We start from the raw sequence: 18,395 nt of genomic DNA on the forward strand, positions 1-18,395 counted from the left end.
AAGAAGCGGGCGGCAGTGAAAGTGACCCTGGGGAGAAGTGACTCTTGTATCCTGGGGTTAGTGGCAGTGGGAACGATGGAAGAAGAATTCAAAATCTACTTGGTGTTTGAGCCGAAGAGCTCGATAGATACTGGTACTGTTACCGGAAATGGGAAAGGTTCACCGAGGGCTCCTTCGGGCTGAGGTTTCCTGGTCAGTAGTGGTGCTGCTGGGGGTGGGGGTGGTGCCTAGCACGACACGTTCCAGAAAGCTGTTGTGGATGTAGTCATTTGGGGATGCCTCCCTCACATCCTGGATGGAATTTCGAGTAGGAAGCCAGGCATGAATGAGCTCGGAAAAGAGGGGAGGGCAAGTCAGTTTGGGAGTCATTGGTATATAGCTCAGTTTGCTGTAATTTGGAAGCTGAGTCTTGGGAAGCTTAAAAAATATCAGTCCTGCGTTCCTTCCCAGGCCAGTTGAAATGACTCTCTAGTAAAGCATTTGAGAGTTCCTTCCCCCGGTGAATCTGAGGCCGGTGGCAGGGCCATGGGTGAGAGATGGTGTTTAAAGTCATGGTTCTGATGTGGTCCCCCGCGACAGAGCAGGTTAAAAGGGTCCCAGCGAGGCTAGCCTCTGACCGACCCCCTTGGATGGCCATGGTTTGAGGGTGGCACTCTTGTTTCTCTTCTTGTGGGACCAAGTATAGGCGGGGCAGAGTCCGAGGGCACCTGGCCGGGTTCTCTCCGCTGGCAGCTCCTGGGGAGGGAGGACCAGCGACAAGCACAGGGTCCGTCAGCCCCTGAGATTGAGGTGGGTCTGTTTCCAGCAGGAGGAGGAGTCAGTTTAGACAAATTGTGGTGAGAGGTTGGGGAGCGTGAAGGTGGAATTCAGTTCAGGATTTCTCCCAATTGAAGCCCTTGGCAACCTGAAGAAGGCAGACTGGCGTCAGTAGAGGATTGGGCAGGGAAGCTGGTGCGGAACCCATGCGGGGGGAGTGTCCACAGCCCTTCCCACCGAACCCTGAGCAGTGGGGGGACCTGTTTCCAGCTCATTGCTTCTGGTCACCCCTTAAAATCCGGCACATCTGGGAGTTAAACAGTTTTATTCAAAATGACTTTGTTGGACCAAATATTCAGTCTTTTGGAGAGTGGTGCCTGAATCCCCTTAGTCATGTGTCAGTTTTATAAATGGCATGTCATCTACGCCTCTGTTCCTCCCATTTACCTTTTTCTCCTTGTATGTGCTTCCCTGCCAGTATTCCCCTGGGTTCCTGCGGCTGTTCAGCTCTCAACAGTTGGTCAGTTGTTTCTCCCCAGCAAGGTTGCTCCAGCTCACAAATCACAGCTGCTTTACACACACCCACGTGAGTGGTGGTGTCACACCTCATTGCCTGGGACACAGCTGGGCTCCGCAAGCAGGAGTTGACACCTGGGGCTGAACTAACCCAGAGGCAGACGACAGGTGCCGGGTGGGACTGAGGGGAGCTGGGAGTGAGGTGAGCGCTGTGAGGTCCTTTGGCAGGAAGGCACATAAGCCACCGTGGATGGGATCCTTCCTGCCCTCGTGACCCTGCCCCTTCTCTGCTCAGCCCTTGGTCCTCACTGTCCCCAGCACCACTGGGCCAGTGAATTGAAGTGCCACGATGCTGGTGGGACTGCCTAGTCTTCCGGGTCTGGTTCCAAGTCCTCACTCCTCTCTGGCACTGTGCCGCCTGGGGATCCTTGTGTGCACCCACAGTAGTTTCCGGGGGCAGTGGAAGCCCACCCAGCACGAGCAGGGGGAGCTGTGCATGGCCAATGGCAGTTCCCACAGCCTTAGGGAAGTGGCATGTTCTGGAGCACTGCACATCAGTGCCGGGTTGGGGAGGCCAGGGGGCGCTCTCTGGGCTGCACCGCACCCCTGCCCCCTGGCAGATGGACCGAGGCCCCTCCGAGAAGTCTGTCCCAGTTTGGAAGCAGACAGACAGCTAATCTGGTTTAACCCCTTGGAAACTCTGCGGAGGAAATTAATCCATCCCCCTGTCTCTGTGTGGTCAGCCGTGACCTTCCAGGCTGCCTGAGGGTTGGGCGTGTGCCCTCCTCCGAGAACAGTCTGAGGCTTTCACAACTCTGTGGGGGAGATTGTGGCGGCTTCTGCGAATGGCGAAGGCAGTCTTCCAGGGCTCTCTGTACAAAGGCAGGACTGGAAAAACTGCAAAAATTCCAGACCTTTCTTCTAGAGCTTCTCCCGATGAAAAGCTGTGTTCTCACATCCACATTTCAAATCCTTGTCTTTTCTGTTTGTTAGTATAGCTTATTTTCAAATATGCACAAAATGAGAGCACTGTGTATAATGAATGCTCCCCGCACCCACAAGCCAGCTGCGGGCACGGTGAATGTTGCCGTTCTGCTGACGTCCCCATCTTCCTTTTCTTTTTTCCTGGCAGTTGTATCGGTGAACTTCAGGCAGGGTGTGCTGTGGTGCTCTTGGGGGCTTGGGACAAAGGTGTGTGTCTGTCGTGGGCACTGTGGCTCTGCTGTCGTCACCTGTACTCTAGGACCACGGCAGAAATGGGGACCACTCCTTGTGGAAGCCCTTACTCACGTCGCTTCAGCCATAGATCCCGCACCCCCGGAGCCGGGACCCAGAGCCAAGAGAAGTGATACTTCCAAGAAGGAAAGGTCTGTCACGTTGTCACTTAACAGAAGTGAAAAGTGTTGTATTTTTTCGCATAGATACTGTGATCATGTCCTCCAAGGGTGGGAAGTTAACATTCGAAGTTCCCTAGTAGGAATATGTTCCACACTCCAGGGCTAGTTGGCGTTCGAACAACCCTACCTAGAAATCCGGGTCCCTAATATCAGCTCAGTAAGTGTCCATCAGGTAGCACAGAGTGCCGGAGTCTTTTTCTTCGGTGACATGGGTGGTTGTCAAGTGATGAGCATGCCCAGGGTGTCACCTGCCCTTGCACAACAGGGCGCACCATCTTCTCGAACCCGTGGGTGGATTTGTGTCAGTGCTGGGTTCTGGGTCAGGAACACACCCTTCTCGGTGGCCTGCCCCTCAGGGAAGGACCCTGTGGGTCTGTCACCTGATCTGAACAGACGGGAGCTGAATACAGCACCTGGAAGAGGGCCGCCTGTTTCCGCCAAACCTTTCAAGTTCCAAAGGAGGGAGAGCTTGAACTTCCGGACTTGTGGCAGGTATTGTGACTGTTTTGTGCCCCTATTTGTTGTAATCCACCACCTGGTAGAGAAATTCAGCCGGAGGGGACTACGGTTCCCACCTGCCTTTGATGTCGGGATCCATCGGGATCCACCCACACGGGATTGACGGACCGGCCAGCAGGCTGGGTCAGTTTGGGGTGGAGGAAGAGAGTGGGAATGTGAGAGGGAGTTGGATTCTTCTCTTGTTGTGCAGGTGCACTGGTGTCCTCCCACACTGCGCAGACCCACACAGCCCTTATGTCTCAGCTTGTTTCCTGAGCGCAGTTGTGAGGTTCCGGTCATCAGGACAGCTGTCATCAATGTGCAAGGTGTCCGAAGGGCATGGGGAAGATGCAGGCCATTCTGCTGGCAGCCTGGGGACAGTGTGGCCCACAGCGCACATGTAGGGGGGACCCTGGAAACCAGGAATATTTGTAAAAAACTGTGTACTTATTCTTACATCTTTAAACTTCAGTCACCTTCAAAGTACTCTCCATTTGATGCAATGTGCTTATCAAGATGTTTCTACTGCTCGGAACAGTTTTGGAACTCATCAATTTTGGTGCTTTTTAGTGCTTCTGCCGTTTTTTGTTTCACCTCTTCCACATTGGCAAAACATTTCCCTTTGAGGACTTTTTCATCTGGAAGAAACAAAATGTCATGCAGGGCAAAATTCGGTGAATATAGGGAGGGTGGGTGGAGCACAGGGGTCATTCCATTTTTGGTAAAAAACTGCTGAACACTCAGCTTGATGTGGGCAGATGCTCGTGTAAATCACCCATCATGGAATGGGCAAATGTGTCCAAAGAGTCTTCAGGAAAAATTCACTGCAGCCAAGTGCAACCTCTCACAACAACGCCAGCTGGTATGTGCACTGATACAGATGGGATTCTAGTGGAGGAACACTCACGTAGTGGGGGAAGCCTGTCCTACAAGGGGTCCAACCTCCAGAAGATAATTCTGGTTTTTTGTGTCCCCCTTTGCATTGTTGAGATGATTCGGTGACTGTGAAACTGGAAACATAGGCATTCCTGCTGCCTGTCACTACCAGACCTGAAAAGCAGAGACAGGGATTGAATCGTTATGGTCACGTCATTCAGAGGGCCGGCCATCTGAGCAGACGGCGGGTTATGAGCCCTGACAAACTGTCATACATTTCCTTCTAGCCTGCCTTTTTCAGCCAGCCTTTTTTTTTAAGGAGAAAAAAGTGTAGGTAAGGGATTTGGAATTCAAGGGGGGAAAAACCTAAATAATGAATTTGGCATTCAGGAAAGAGGTTAATCAGATAAAAGATGCCGTCTTTCATCTGCTGACCCATGGGTGATTGTCTCTCTGTGTCCCATGTTCTGCGTGATTTTCTTTATTTGTTTCCTGGTCAGTAGGATGTCTTCTCCCTGGGACACAATGGCTCAAATTGCTTCTGGTCTCCTGGAGGCTGCGTGGGCCATACCTCAGTTCCTGACACCGTAGCTTTTTGCCCGCATGAACTACTGAGCTTATTGACTAATTACCTAAAACGAAAACTTTCTGACTCTTGAGCTCCCTCCCCATCACTACGTCTTCGGGCGCCAGTAGAGAAGTTTGCCATCTTGGCATCTACCAGTATTCCGGCTAATCGCTCTCCATGTGGGTTATTTGTGTGACCCTGGCAGCTCCTCCGTGAGGGAGGGAGTGTCACTCCTGCTTGATGGACGAGGAGACGAAGGCACACGACTGGCAGGAAGCGCAGCCGGATTCAGATCCAGGGAACCGAGGTCTCGGCCTACGCTGCAAACAGCACCTTTTGCTTCCAGGCCCGATGTGCACCTTTCCCCTCTGTTCTCGAGGTTCAAGAGCCTCCACATCGTCAACGTCTAACGGGGAGAAAAGGACCTTATTCTAGGAACCGCTTTCTCCAGAAGGTACAGAGCTTTTCACTCCAAGGGGAAGTGGACATTTATGTGTGTGCCCCAAGTCACCGGAACCCCTGGACGTCACTGTTCCACGTCCCAGCTAAGGCAGGCGTGGGGGTGTGGTTTGGTTCAGCCAGTGCCCAGGGCTCCCTGGCGCCTTATACAATGGGAGGTTTAGGGCCACGCTGGTGTCGAGCTTGGGGGTGAGTGTCGGGCCAGCCAGGGTCTCTGTCCGCGGTCTGCAGGGTGGGGATTCAGCACCGGGGGAACGGCATGTCTTCTCATCGTGCAGCACGTGTCCCATTGCCTTGGGGCCTGTCTCTGCCGCAGGGCCAGGCGCCCACTGCTCCCAGGGGGAAGGAATCGAAGCCTGGAGCTGTCTGTGCAGGGGAAGTGCCAACAGCGCGAATTGAAAGGCCTGTTCGAAAAGGACGTCCCTGGGAAGGCTTTACAGAAATGACTTCCAAACTGGGGGTGTCTAAACTGGGGGTGTCGGGCTGCGGGGTAGTTCTGTCCAACCCACAGGCAAACCTGAGGGAAGAGGCCACGGAGGAAATGCTGCCTCTGTTCGTAGGTCGGGAAGCATGCTTGTAAGTATCAGGCTTTATTCGATCAATCAGTGAAACGCTGGGCTTTCGGAAACACCAGCCCCCATTGTTCTGTTGCTTTCTTCAACTTTACTGTTGTTAGAATTTCTAAGAAATGGTCCAGAATTAGTGAGAGGGGGAAGGAGAAAGAGATAAAAAACGACAGACGGGAAAACGATGTGTGATTCCTCAGCTACACACTTTCTGGGGTGACCAGGCTTGGAGTTGGGCTGAAACCGGAAAAGCCCGCACCCATGCCGCCTGTCACTGCCCGGACCTGATAGGCAGAGACAGGGGTTGAATCTTTGTGGCCTTTTATTCAGATGGCCTGCGATTTGAGAAGACAGCGGGTTTGTACCCTAATGGACCATCTTACATTCCATTTTCAACCGACCCTTTTTACAAGGAGAAGAAAAGTGTAGGTAAGGGGATTGGAATTCAGGGGAAAAGTTAATCACATAAAAAGCTGCAGCATTCTTTCATTGTGTCCTAGGGGGTGAGGGCTGGGCGTCTCTCCCTGGAGCACAGGGGCTCGGGCACTGGCGTGATTGCTTGCCGTCCTCCTGAGACACAGGGTGGACCTGCTGGTGGTCTCCTGGAGCCAGGGTGGGTCATGCTGATAGTTCGTGAGACAGTAGCTTTTCCCATACACTGATCACTGAGCTTATTTAGCTATTAGCTGAAACAAAAAATTTTCCAATGTTCGAGCCCCCATAAGGGTTTTAACTCTTCCTTCAAGTGTTCTGGGGAGGGGGGGGGGGTGACACGTGACGGGGAACACAGGCACATGTGTCTGTGGCGGCAGCAGCTGGTATGAGAAGGGCGGGCACCTTGAGGGCAGCACCGCCTCTGGTGCAGGCGGCGGGGGACCAGTGTGGATTGTGGCCACCACAGAGACCACCTGGGCACTCCCTCCAGGGTAGAGCACCTGTGAAGGTACATTTCTGTAGGTGGTGACAGTCCTGGGGGTGGCCCATGGCAAAGGCAGCCATGAATAAGGAAACAGACGGGGTCAGGCTGAAGCCGCCTCCTTCCAGAGGCCAGGGGAGGGTCTGGAAGGACCAGTGTCGGCCCCAGGGGCCACTCCTGTTGGCCCCTCAGTTGGCCTCAGTTGGCCTCTCCTGGGGCCACTGAGTCTCCAGGGCGGGGCGAGTTTCTGTGAGATCTGGGCGTGGACTCGCCAAGCCCCTTGGCCACTGCTGTTCCTGGGCTGGGTCCCCAGCACCTGGGGTGCTGCTCTATTGCAGACACTGAGACTTCTCTAGCTCCTATTTCCCGCGGAGCGGGCCACCGCCCCTCTTCTCTATTCCGTGTGCCCCCTCCCCCAGCCCCTGTGGCCAGATTTAAAAGAGGCTCAGGGTTGCTTCCCTCCTGCACTTACAGCTGGAACTGGGGTAAGCGATCTCACCCCACACACAGCTCTTTTCTGTCAACTACGGACTTGTGCCCTCATCTCAAAAAGCTGACGTGAAGGTGAAAGGCGAGAATGCCTGGCGTGCGTTTCATCTTCAGAACACTCTCCCCAGGTCCAAACAGGAAGCAGGGTTCACTGGGAGCACGAATGGGGGGTCACATAAAGGTCCCGGGAGTGTGAAGTCTCCCTGTGGCTGTTCACGGGGCCGTGTTCCCTGTCACTCTTTAGTGCTCCCAAGCTGTCTGCCCCTTGCTTCCCCCGGCGCCCTGGGCTCTTCCTGGCTTGGTTCCTGGAACAGCCTGGTGCATGACCTTCCCACAGCTGGGGTCATGGTTCGATGTCCACCTGTGTTAAATACATCTGTTAGTTCCGAGCTCTTGATTTCTTGCTGATGACCCTGAGGGAGCTCGCCTCCCGGGTCCGTCAACCCTAGACAGTGGAAGGCTCACCTGTGCCCCGAAACTCCCTCTCCAAGCTACAGTCCCACTGCCCCAGGGAGTGACATCAGGGCCAGCGGCCCCAGAGCCTGCCGGGGTCACTCAGATGAGCCAGTCACAGGCCCATTCATTTTGCCCTTTCTTTCCTGTGGAAACTACAATAAACACGACTGCTTGGAATTCTGGGAAGACTGTACTAAAATGTGAAGTAAAGTAGTTACAATCTCTTGCTGGGCCGTGGGACCTGTGCTGCCTTTGGTGCCCGTGCTGCCTTTGGTGCCCCTGGTGGCCTTGACAGTGCTCAGTAGACAGTACAGCTGGTATTTGGGAGGTAACAAGCTTATTACCTGATTTTTAAAAAAGATTTTCTTTCTTTATTTTCAAACAGAGGTGGAAGGGGGAAGAGAGGAAGAGAAACATCAGTGTGCAGTTGCCTCTTGTGCGCCCCCTACTAGGGCCCTGGCCTGAAACTCAGGCATGTGCCCTGACTGGGCATCGAACCGGCAACCTGACACCACAGCAACCCTGTGGTTTGCAGGCCGGCGCTCAGTCCACTGAGCCACACCAGCCAGGGCCTGAATTTTTTTCCGTAGGGATATGTACATATAACTGCGACGATGAGCAAAACACGCCCCTGCCTGACTGTCGGCTGTACTTGTACTACTATCTTGTGTAATCCCTTCCCGCACATGTGCTTCCGTTGTCACGGACCAGTGTGAGTGGCCCTGTCAGCACCTGGCAGGGTCAGGCTCCTGCACAGGATGGGGGACCTGAAGCCGGCTGTCAGCCCGGTACTCGCCAGCGTGGGAGGAATGGCAGAGAGGACGGTGGGTTTTTGACAGTTATTCAACGCACTTACATCAGTATTTCGGTCTTAGGGAGTAGGGCTTCCTAAGGCAATGCTGGCTCCTGCGACTGCGTAGTGGCTGTGAGAAGACATCGCCGCAGGGAACACGCGCCTTAGAGATGGGCTGAGAAACGATCGTGAAAATCTGAAAGACGGACCTGTAAGAGAAAGCTGCATTACAGTTGGGACTCTAGAGCAGAAATCGATCGTTTAAAAGTTAAACAGTAGCCCTGAGCAGTGTGGCCCGGTTGGGCGGGCGTCATCCTACAAATCGGAAGGCCAGTTTGATTCTGGGTCAGGGCACCTGCCTGGGGTGCAGGTTCAGTCCCCATTCAGGGCAGGTGCGAGAGGCAGCTGGTCAACGTTTCTCTCCCTGTCTTTGTCCCTCTCTGCCCTCTCTCAAAGATAAATGAATAAAATCTTTTTAAAGTTGAGTAGTGAAGAGTGCCAGGGAAACGAAAGCATGTAGAAATGAAACAGTAGGGATCAATTAGAGGTAGGTATTCTTACTGTTACTAGAATAAGCACATTTTATAGAGGTACAGGCAATGAACCCCAACAATTGCCCGTCTTTGAAAACAAAGAGTTCATAGTAGGACTTCCTAAATTGGCCAAATTGCTTCCTTAATATTAAAATTAGAAAATTTAACATTTTTAACTGGATAGCCTATGACAAATAAGCAGGCAGGAAGCCATGAAAAACGACGTTGAGTCAGAATTGTGGGCACAGATGGAGCTGTTTGGGTGTAGAAGGTCGTGATCGGAGTCCAGAGAGCCGACAGAGAGAATGGCCATATGGCCCACGAGCCCTCTGTTAAAACAAATGCTGTACGCACCCCTCTTTTATGTGTTTTCTAACAGTTTTAAGTGAGGAGACCAGGCATCAGGACCTGAGGGAAGGTGTGAGTGGGAGCCTGTGCATCAGGGCAAGGGGCAGGTCTGACCTGGAGGTCACGGCACCGCACACCCTGCCAGAAGCAGATGCTGCCTATGCAGGGCCCCCTCCCCTAAGCACCACTAGGGACTGTGCCTGAGCCGTGGGCGTGGCCTCCTGCCTGGAGCTGGGCAGGGTTCCAGCATCAGCGGGCTCTGGCTTAGGTTTCTGAGAATGAGCTCTGCTTTGAATTGGAAGTCAGTGCAGCCCAGGAGGCTAGAAGGAAACAGCAGAGACAGGTGACTCATTGTCAGGGACGCAGTGACCTGCAGGGCGGCTTTTGACTTGTGTCGCTCACAGTGAGAAACTGGAAACACCTGAAATGTCCATCCACTGGGGGTGGGGAGATGAGGTGGGAGGCTTTCCTAGCGTCAAACACGGCATTTAAATCTCCGTGCGTCTCAGGATACGTTGTTCAAAGAAAACCTGGCAATTGGAGAGTAACAATACATGTAGAAGAATATTATTTATGATGAACACAAAATAAAACACAGTTTTTCTAGGAATATATATAAATGCTTAGAAAAATTTCAGGAGCTTTTGGCTATGAGCTAACAGTGACCTCTAGAGAGAAGTGGAGAGAAGGTGGGTGGTAAGGGAGACTTGTTTCATCGTACACTTCGGAAGTTTTACAACGAAAATGTTGTCCTTATGTATTGAGTCATTGATAATTTTTACAATGAACGATTTTTAAAAAGATTTATTGACTGGTTTTAGAGAGAGAGAGAGGATAGAAGAAAGAGAAAAAGGGAGAGAGGCATCAACTTGTTGTTCCACTTGGATGCATTCATTGGTTGGTTCTCGTCTGTGCCCTGACCGGGGATTGAACCTGCAACTTCGGTGTATCGGGCCGATGCTCTAACCAACTGAGCTACCAGCAGAGGCTGTGAACACTTTCCATTTAACTGTGGCCGTATAGCCAGTCCGCTGGGCCACCGGCCGTCGGACCTTCCTGGACCGGTGCTTCTGCAGCTGTGTGTGTACCGGGAGGGACAGGATGTGGAGTTGCTGCCCTGTAAGCTGGTTGAACAGGAAGACAGGAATTTTATCGGACTCTCTTCTGCACTTAGGTCACTGACATCGTCACTGCCACAGAAAGTCTGCTTTCCACGGTCACCACTAATGTGTCAGGATGCCCTGATTTTCTGTCGTAGTTCAGGACAGTGCCCTGTCCTCGTCGTCGCTGAGGGCCTGCCGTTTACCAGTCGTCCATCCGTGTGGCTGCAGACAGTGGGGATGCTGGAGCTCCCGCGTCGTGTGCCCTGACTCTCGGGCCCTCGGTGGGTTGGTGCTGGCCTCCCTCCCACACCCGTCGAGTGACCTGGCACCGCTGGGTGACAGCTGCACAGCCCTCTGTCCGTCTCCGAGCTCTGTTTCCCTGTGTCCTCTCCTGTCCTCTTGCTCTCCGTCCCCTCCTGAGACTCACTGTCTCATACTCAGCTCCACGGAGCCACGGGGCAAACACGGTTGCTCGTCTCTGAGTGACGGCCAGTGCCGTCACCTCGTCACCACGAGCTCCTGAGGCGTGACGTCAGGAGGCTTCATTGATCTCCGCCTCACCTAACACACCTGGGTGGGCACGGCAGACAGATCACGGGCTCCAACTATTTTATGACTTTGAGCAGGTCATCCAAGCTCCTGGAAACCCCGTGTTCTCACCTGTGAAGTAGAAACAAGAACTAGGATCGACTCTGGCGAAGATTCACAGTCCTGTGGACACTCAGACTCTCACGCCGGCCGGCAGCGCACGGGGACGGCTCTGCTGGGTGTGCAGAACTCCCCTGCCATCTTTGTACAGGGGACACTCCCGCTGCAGAGTGTGGGGTGCTCTGCCCCTGGCCTTCAGGCCGTTTGCTGGGACCCTCCAGTTTTTAAATGCAGGAGGGCCTCTCGGCTGAGGAAGCAGGTGGTGCCCTAATGAAGAGTGTCCGGGCCTCTCTCTTTGGAAGTGAGCCAGGTGCCATCTGTGAACGGTGGCGGCCAGGAGAAGTACAGACCACGTGCATGTCTGTGACTTCCTCCACCTGGTGCCTCCTGCCATCCGTGCCTCCTCCTCACGCGGACTCGGCGTCACGCGCACTTGCATCCTTTGCCAGCATTTCCCTCTCTGGCGAACAAACTTCCTTTTGTAAGCAAAGGAACAGACGCTGTACGTAGGTTCCTTGTCATGTCGGTGACACGGATGGGTGGGGTGAGCAGAGTGTTTCCATCTGTGGGTCTCTGAAAAGTATTTCTATGAAAAAGAGAATCAGGAAGACCTGTTGTAGGCAAAGTACCTGGAAGTTAAGTTTTTTGAACTGCGGGCAGAAAAGCTATTTCAAAGCAAAAGATAAAAGTTGCAGAAAAAGTCAACTGGACATGATGCCTAGTCATCGTCATGCCCTGAATTTCTAGCCCTCCTGAATTCCAAGTCACTCACGGCCCCAGGGTGACTGCTGTCCCTGCGTTGGAGGGCACTGTGGCCCGGAGCCTGGAGAGAGCTGTCATCTCCCTCTCAGAGGGCTCACAGTCTAGGGGGGATGAGAGGGAGCAAGTTCAAGTCCAGGATTGCAAACCAAAGTTGGTTCTACAGAAGAGAGACATCGAAGCTTAGTTTTAGTAACTCCAGTGGGGTTGATTTCAGAGGTTGGCATTCTTCTTTTGCAGCTTTTTGGTTTTTTGCCATGTATCAAGTTAACTTATGGAAAATGTATATGTTGTGTACGTTGTGCCTACCCATCATCCTAGACAATGTGAGTGGGAACGTCTGTTACGTGGGCAGAGTCACAGGGGGCGGGGGCCAACAGCGCGCCTCTCAAAAGAGCATCCAGGCCGTGGGAAGACGCTGCACATCAGAGCCTCGCTCTGAGGTGCTGAACGGGGGCCCCAGAGGTTTTTCAGGAAGACTTACAGGTTGGACAGGCTGGCAGTCCCCGCCTGGGAGTCAGCTGGTGGGGTGTCAAGAAACCACCTTTCTCAGGAGACTGTCGTGAATATGGGCCCGTTACACATAAATTCCGATGTGCACTGGACTCAGGGACCAGTGCTCAGAACTATGGAGTCTGAGCTCTGGAATCAGTTCACGGAGAAATGCACGTGTGTTTAGATGTACACGTTGCACACGGTTTGGGGGCGCTCCTGGGCTCCCTGTGGCTCATTGCCACCCTCCTGCCTCCTGGGCGCAGCTGGGCGGCCCTGACCGCCTCGCTGACGCTGTGCGACCACCTGGGCCTCACCCAGGGGTTGGAATGAAGCAGAGACTTGGGGCATCTGAAGCTGAATATTTTTCGGTTGTTTCCTTTTAAGCGGGACAGATGCATTTTATAAGTCGGACTTTGAAACCACCTTTCAATTATAATTGCAGATGTGAGGATGTTTCAGAATCCAATTTCTCACACCAAAAAATGCATTTAGTTGTTTTTTTCCTGAACAGACTTGTTCACACGTGTCGGTCCTTCCGGGATGAAGTGCTGGTGGGACTAAGTCGGCGGCTGGGCCCACGCCCTGCAGGTGCTCTCTGGTCCGCGGGTGCGAGACTGGCTGGAGTTGGGAATGGTCGGGTCCTGGTGGGAGGTGAAACTCATGTTTGCTGCGACCATTGGCCGTAGTGGGTGTGCGTTTTTATGTTTGTTTTGTGGAAGCAATGGCATCCTGTAACTGATGGAAATGACAGGAGGGAAACAATGGTGTTCTGACTGTGCCATTCAGCCAGATAACAGAGTGAAATGTTTTAAAAGGAGTGCCCGAGGCTGTGAGGTACTGTGCTTTAGTCTTCCTTTTCTCCCTCTTGTTTGAGGTCTGCGTCTTCCCAAGTCCACTTCACCCTCCCTCCCGCCTGCAGCCAGGCCTTAGCCCCCCACCTCCACCTGCAGCAGTCTCTGTTAGCATATAGGGTGAGCAATCTGCTTTGGATGCAAGTGTAGCCTGGCACTTGGACACTAAGAAGGATCCTTGGGGTGGGGGGGCAGGGGTAAGCATGGGAGGGGGGCTGCTCCAGCCTGGAGGATTAGGTATCCCGTGATGCGTTCTTCCTGGTGGGGCCCTCAACCAGCTCTCAATGCTGCTTCAGCTGGACTATGAATTGGAAGCCGGACTCCGCTGCGCTGCAAAAGAGCTGCTAAGGTTTTACACGCCACTTCCCATAGTGGCAGCTTCCCAACGGCATGGCCTCCAATGTGGAATTCACTGTGATAACAGTTACAGTGAACCTCTGGGGCGTCAGACATGATGCCTGGCCCACCTATTTCCAAAGAATGGAGACGGGCAGCAGGTGTGGCTTACTTAAAAGTGCCTCCCCCCACCCCTTGCTCTCTTCGCAGGTTATGGCCACACGGTGCCCTTGTCGGATGGGGGAAAGGCCTTCTGCATCATCTACTCCGTCATCGGCATCCCTTTCACCCTGCTCTTCCTGACGGCGGTGGTCCAGCGCGTCACTGTGCACGTCACCCGCAGGCCCGTCCTCTACTTCCACGTCCGCTGGGGCTTCTCCAAGCAGGCTGTGGCCATCGTGCACGCCGTGCTGCTCGGGCTCGTCACCGTGTCCTGCTTCTTTTTCATCCCGGCGGCCGTGTTCTCCGTCCTGGAGGATGACTGGAACTTCCTGGAGTCCTTTTATTTCTGCTTCATCTCCCTGAGCACCATCGGCCTGGGGGATTATGTCCCCGGAGAAGGCTACAACCAGAAATTTCGAGAGCTCTACAAGATCGGGATCACGTGTGAGTACCGGGTCCTGCCTCCGCTGTGCATAAAACATTGTAAATAACCTCAGTAAATATTTTTCTGTGTACGCCTTTCTCCTTTGATGCTGCTCCAAGAAGTGGGATTTCTGGCTCAAAGTGAATGTGCCTTTTGGTGACTCACAGGACAGACTGACCCAGGGCCTTCCAAATGACATCACAAATTCCCAGGACTCCAGCACCCTCTCCCTGTGGCAGGCTGGGGGCTCTGGGCGTGGGGCTGGCCTGGTGGCATTCTGGGAGCCCTGTGGTACATTTCACTGCACCGATAAACATCATCTCAGCTTTCATTCCGTATGTTAGGTAAAATGTTACCTCCTTCTTGATTTTAATTTTTTCATAACTTAGGGAAGTTGGATACATTTCTATAAAATGTTTGCTAGCTCTATTTTTCTTGTGTTAATTCTGGTCTTACAAACTTAGCCCACCAGTTTAACTTCCTCAGTTTCTCACATACCGAATCCTTGCAGAACATTTAAGACTTACTGTAAGGTGGAGCATGGATTTTTTTAGGCAGTCTACCTGGATTTTCCCAAAGGCACGTTATGTGTGGGTAGGAGACACTCCTCCTGCTTCTGCCTGAAAACCCACGGGTGTTTTTGGCAGCAGTTAAGAGTTGGACTAAATAATGGATAAAAGAAAAGGAGGGGGACTTGCCAACTAGTTTGATTAACAGTGTTTTTGCTATTTCTAAAATATGGTGTATAATCAGCCCTGGCTGATGTAGCTCAGTGGATTGAGTGCGGGCCTGAGAACCACAGGATGGCGGTTCGATTCCCAGTCAGGGCACATGCCTGGGTTGCAGGCCAGTTCCCAGTAGGGGGCTCATGGGAGGCAACTGTACATTGATGTTTCTCTCCTTCTCCTTTCCTTCCCCTCTAAAGATAAGTAAATGAAATCTTTTTTAAAAAGTTTTAAAATATGGTGTATAATCCACACCTAATAGCCAAACTCGGAAGGTACTAGAACAATCACTTTACATTCTCAAGATAATCATTCTGCCTATTCCTAGTGAGCTGCCGACTCTAGCTTTCCTAGTCCATGTGTTTTCTTGAAAATCTCCAACACTGTACCCCTGGGACATGAAATTGGGGATTTTGTTCTTAGAGTTTTCATTTTCTGTTCCTTTTCCGGGATGCATTTTTTTTCTAAAAACTGATTTTAAATGTGTTGAAATTGACTGAAAGTGACCTGTTTCCCATCCCAGATTTCAAGGAATAGCAGTTATCTAGAGCAACAAGTTGTCTTTTATTTTTGGAGGAGGAAGGTGGTAGAGTTAGTCAGTGAATGGGCCACGTGCCCCCCAAAAATAAAGACAGAAAAGACGGCCGCATGATGAAAGCTCACTTGGCTGCCGGACCGTGGTGGAAGGGTAACTAGCCACGCACAGAGCCGTGTAATATCTGTGTCGGTTCTGAAAGGAGTTGGCATCTGTTAAACTGTAATTTCTGGCGCTGAACTTCTTGTTCGGTGGTGGCGTACGGGTGGAAGTACTGAGCGCTTCCAAGGTGGCCAGCTTGGCGGTGAGTGCTCGTGATAAATCAGAACTCTTGCGAATATCACTGGTGTTTTGAGAGTCACTGCTTACACACGGGGGGCGGAGAGCCCCCCACCTTCCCCGGAGGTTTCGCTTGGGTGAGCACAGTGTTCTCTCCCTCTAACAGTCCCACACCAGCCCCAACTATTTTTTTGTTATCAAAGATGGCACCGTGTGATTCTGAATAGTCCAGTTTTATGGAAGTCGGTCCTCAGTTTTCTCTGGGTTCCTCCTCTTTGAGCTCAGGAATGCAGGGTGTTCTTAGGTATTAGAGACGCGGCGATGAGTTTATTCGCCCATCCCCCGACCCTCTGTGGTGTGACTCGGTTTACCCTGACGGGACCCACTGAAACACACGTTCCTCTCCCACAGGCTACCTGCTGCTCGGCCTCATTGCCATGTTGGTCGTGCTGGAAACCTTCTGTGAACTCCACGAGCTGAAGAAATTCAGGAAAATGTTCTACGTGAAGAAGGACAAGGATGAGGACCAAGCGTACATCATGGAGCACGACCAGCTGTCCTTCTCCTCCATCGCAGACCAGGCCGCCAGCCCGAAAGAGGATCAGAAGCAGGACGAGCCCTTTGTGACGCCTCCGTCACCTGCCCATGCCGACGGCTCCGCAAACCACTGAGCTCGCACAGGGCTTTGTCCTGGGGCACCAGGCCAGGCCCGGAGTGGAGGGCTTTGCTTTGGTCATGGTTATGACCATGTGAAAGCCAACAGGATGTTTTAACAAGTAGCTTGTAATGTTAAAAACAAAACAAATGAAACAAAGGAAGCTTTTACTCCGGAGGGCTGGAATATCTGAGGAAATGAGATACGTACCTGTAATTCATAGGCGACAGAATTACCTAGACTTACTGTTAGGAGAAGACTATTGGAGGTGGTGTGTTGGTGTGGATAGAAGCAGACTTTGTACCTTAAATTGGGGACTTCGGGGTTTGCATTGAAATCTTTTAGCTGATGGCTACGTAGCAATGTTTATATTGAAAAGCCTAGAGATTTGTTTTATAAGTAAGTTTATGTGTACTGGTTTGCATGCGACCATCCAAATGATTATTTTTGTAGCACCTAAGTTAAACCTACTGTTTATAATGAATAGGTCACTATTAACTGTGTACATATGAAATATAAATATGTTTATATCCTGTACATACAGTTCAGGTCACCAGATCTCAGCAAACTTCTTAACCCAAGATTATAGATATTTTTTCTCTTGATTTCTCTTTATACTAAAGAATCGAGAGTTGCTACAATAAATAAGAAGTATAATGTAGTGAAGAGCAAATGCCTATATAGTATTCTGCTACAATAAATGTTTCTACCCTCTTGCAATAAATAGTGTGAGGTCAGATGTCTCAGAGGTCTGTGAGCATTTCTCTGAGGGTGGACACGTCATATGGAATATGTTTTCTAAACCGGGTTGAGATGGTTGCTTTGAAAGTGCATAGTGATTTGCAGGCACCTCAGCTACAGAGTGGAATGTGACCGTGGAAGCCCCAGATGAAGAGATTGTCAAGTTTACCTGAGAATTTTTAAATTTATAAATGGAAATAAATAAAAAATGATAGCTGGTTGCAATCTTACATTTTAATATTTCAAGAAAGTTCTTGTCCATGTAGGTTACATGTATGAACGCCTTTGTAGAAACCATGAAGACAACATGTCAGTGATGTGCCAGGACACATGATTCAGGAGAGAAAATCAGACAGACCTTGGGACCCTGTGTGATAAGGGATGCCCAGTGACTGGCTGACTGTGCCTCACCTCCCACGGGAGCTGCCCAACAGCTGGGGCGCAAGGTGTTGCTAGAACTGACCCCCGCCTATGATCTGAGCCGGCAGCACGGCCTCCCCTTGGGGAGCTCACTCAGAACCTGGGCTGCATCGTCATGTGCCACCTTGGGCACAGGTCCCCAGCCCTGCCCTGTCACTGCTGATTCAGCCTTCAGACATGGGATCCCCTGCCTGACAGCAGGGCCCTTGTTAGTTGTACAAAACACCGTCTTGTGTGAGCAGAAAAGGAAGTCAGGACCTCCTGGCTCTGCAGCCCCCCCACCACTCCCTGCTCCTGTGCTGAGTCCTCAGCAGGGCGCTCCCCTGGTGAGTTGCAAGTGGGTCCCCGCTTCCTCCCCGAGGGGCCTGCTACCCCGTGAGCACGGTTCTCTCTTCATTCCACCTCGGAAGAGAGCTCTCAGCAGGGCAGGCAGGCAGTTGAGGAGTGGAGCGGGGAGGCTCCTTCAGGACAGGACGGTCTGGACAGTCCAGTGATCACGGAGCTTGGAACGGTGCCCGGCACAGAAGAATGTTCAGTCTCAGAAACAGTGGTTACAGCAGGGGTGTCGTCATTTTTTGTTCAGTGCAAGAGGAACGACTGGCCTGCCCCCACGAGAGGGGAGGCAGGTCTGACGCATGTGGACAGGCCTCCAGGAAACGTGCGGTGGGGGGATGGCAGTAGCAACCGGGTGTAGACCTTACTTCTCAGAGCATTTGTGCATCTGCGGGGGGTACACCGCGCCTAGTGCCCCTCACACTGGTTCTGTGGTTGTTAATGTGCAGGGTGAGGTACAGAGCTTGGAGCAAGTTCACTTCCCCACCCTGCCAGCTTCTAATTGTAAGGGGGCGTGGTCCCTGGACTTGGTCATGGGCCGAGGGGCAGATGCTGCCCAGTGGGCCTGAGGGAGGGGCATCAGCCAGGACAGACGCTGGGCCTTCTACTTGGAGGTGAGACTGGACTACAGAAGGGGGTCCGAGTGATGAGCAGGGCATCAGCTGAAGGAGCCACTGTGGGGCAGGAATGTTCTAGATGGAGTTCCTCGGAGCCCTACAGAATATGTGGAGGACGGAGAAGCGGCAGAAATGAGAGTC

General features: G+C 52.2%; 1 protein-coding gene across 1 annotated transcript in view; it reads left to right on the plus strand.

The window, feature by feature from the left end:
* KCNK1 (potassium two pore domain channel subfamily K member 1) overlaps window positions 1–17,105 on the plus strand; it is a 38,963-nt gene extending 21,858 nt beyond the window's left edge. The window contains exons 2-3 of the mRNA XM_037037315.1: window positions 13,574–13,969; window positions 15,900–17,105. Of these exons, the coding sequence (XP_036893210.1) occupies window positions 13,574–13,969; window positions 15,900–16,159 (656 nt within the window). The 3' untranslated portion in view covers window positions 16,160–17,105. The remainder of the gene's footprint in view (window positions 1–13,573; window positions 13,970–15,899) is intronic.
* Window positions 17,106–18,395: the final 1,290 nt, after the last annotated feature.

Source organism: Sturnira hondurensis, unplaced genomic scaffold (assembly GCF_014824575.4).
Source record: "Sturnira hondurensis isolate 20B ecotype Veracruz unplaced genomic scaffold, ASM1482457v3 Scaffold0022977, whole genome shotgun sequence".
NCBI classification, from domain to species: Eukaryota; Metazoa; Chordata; class Mammalia; order Chiroptera; family Phyllostomidae; genus Sturnira; species Sturnira hondurensis.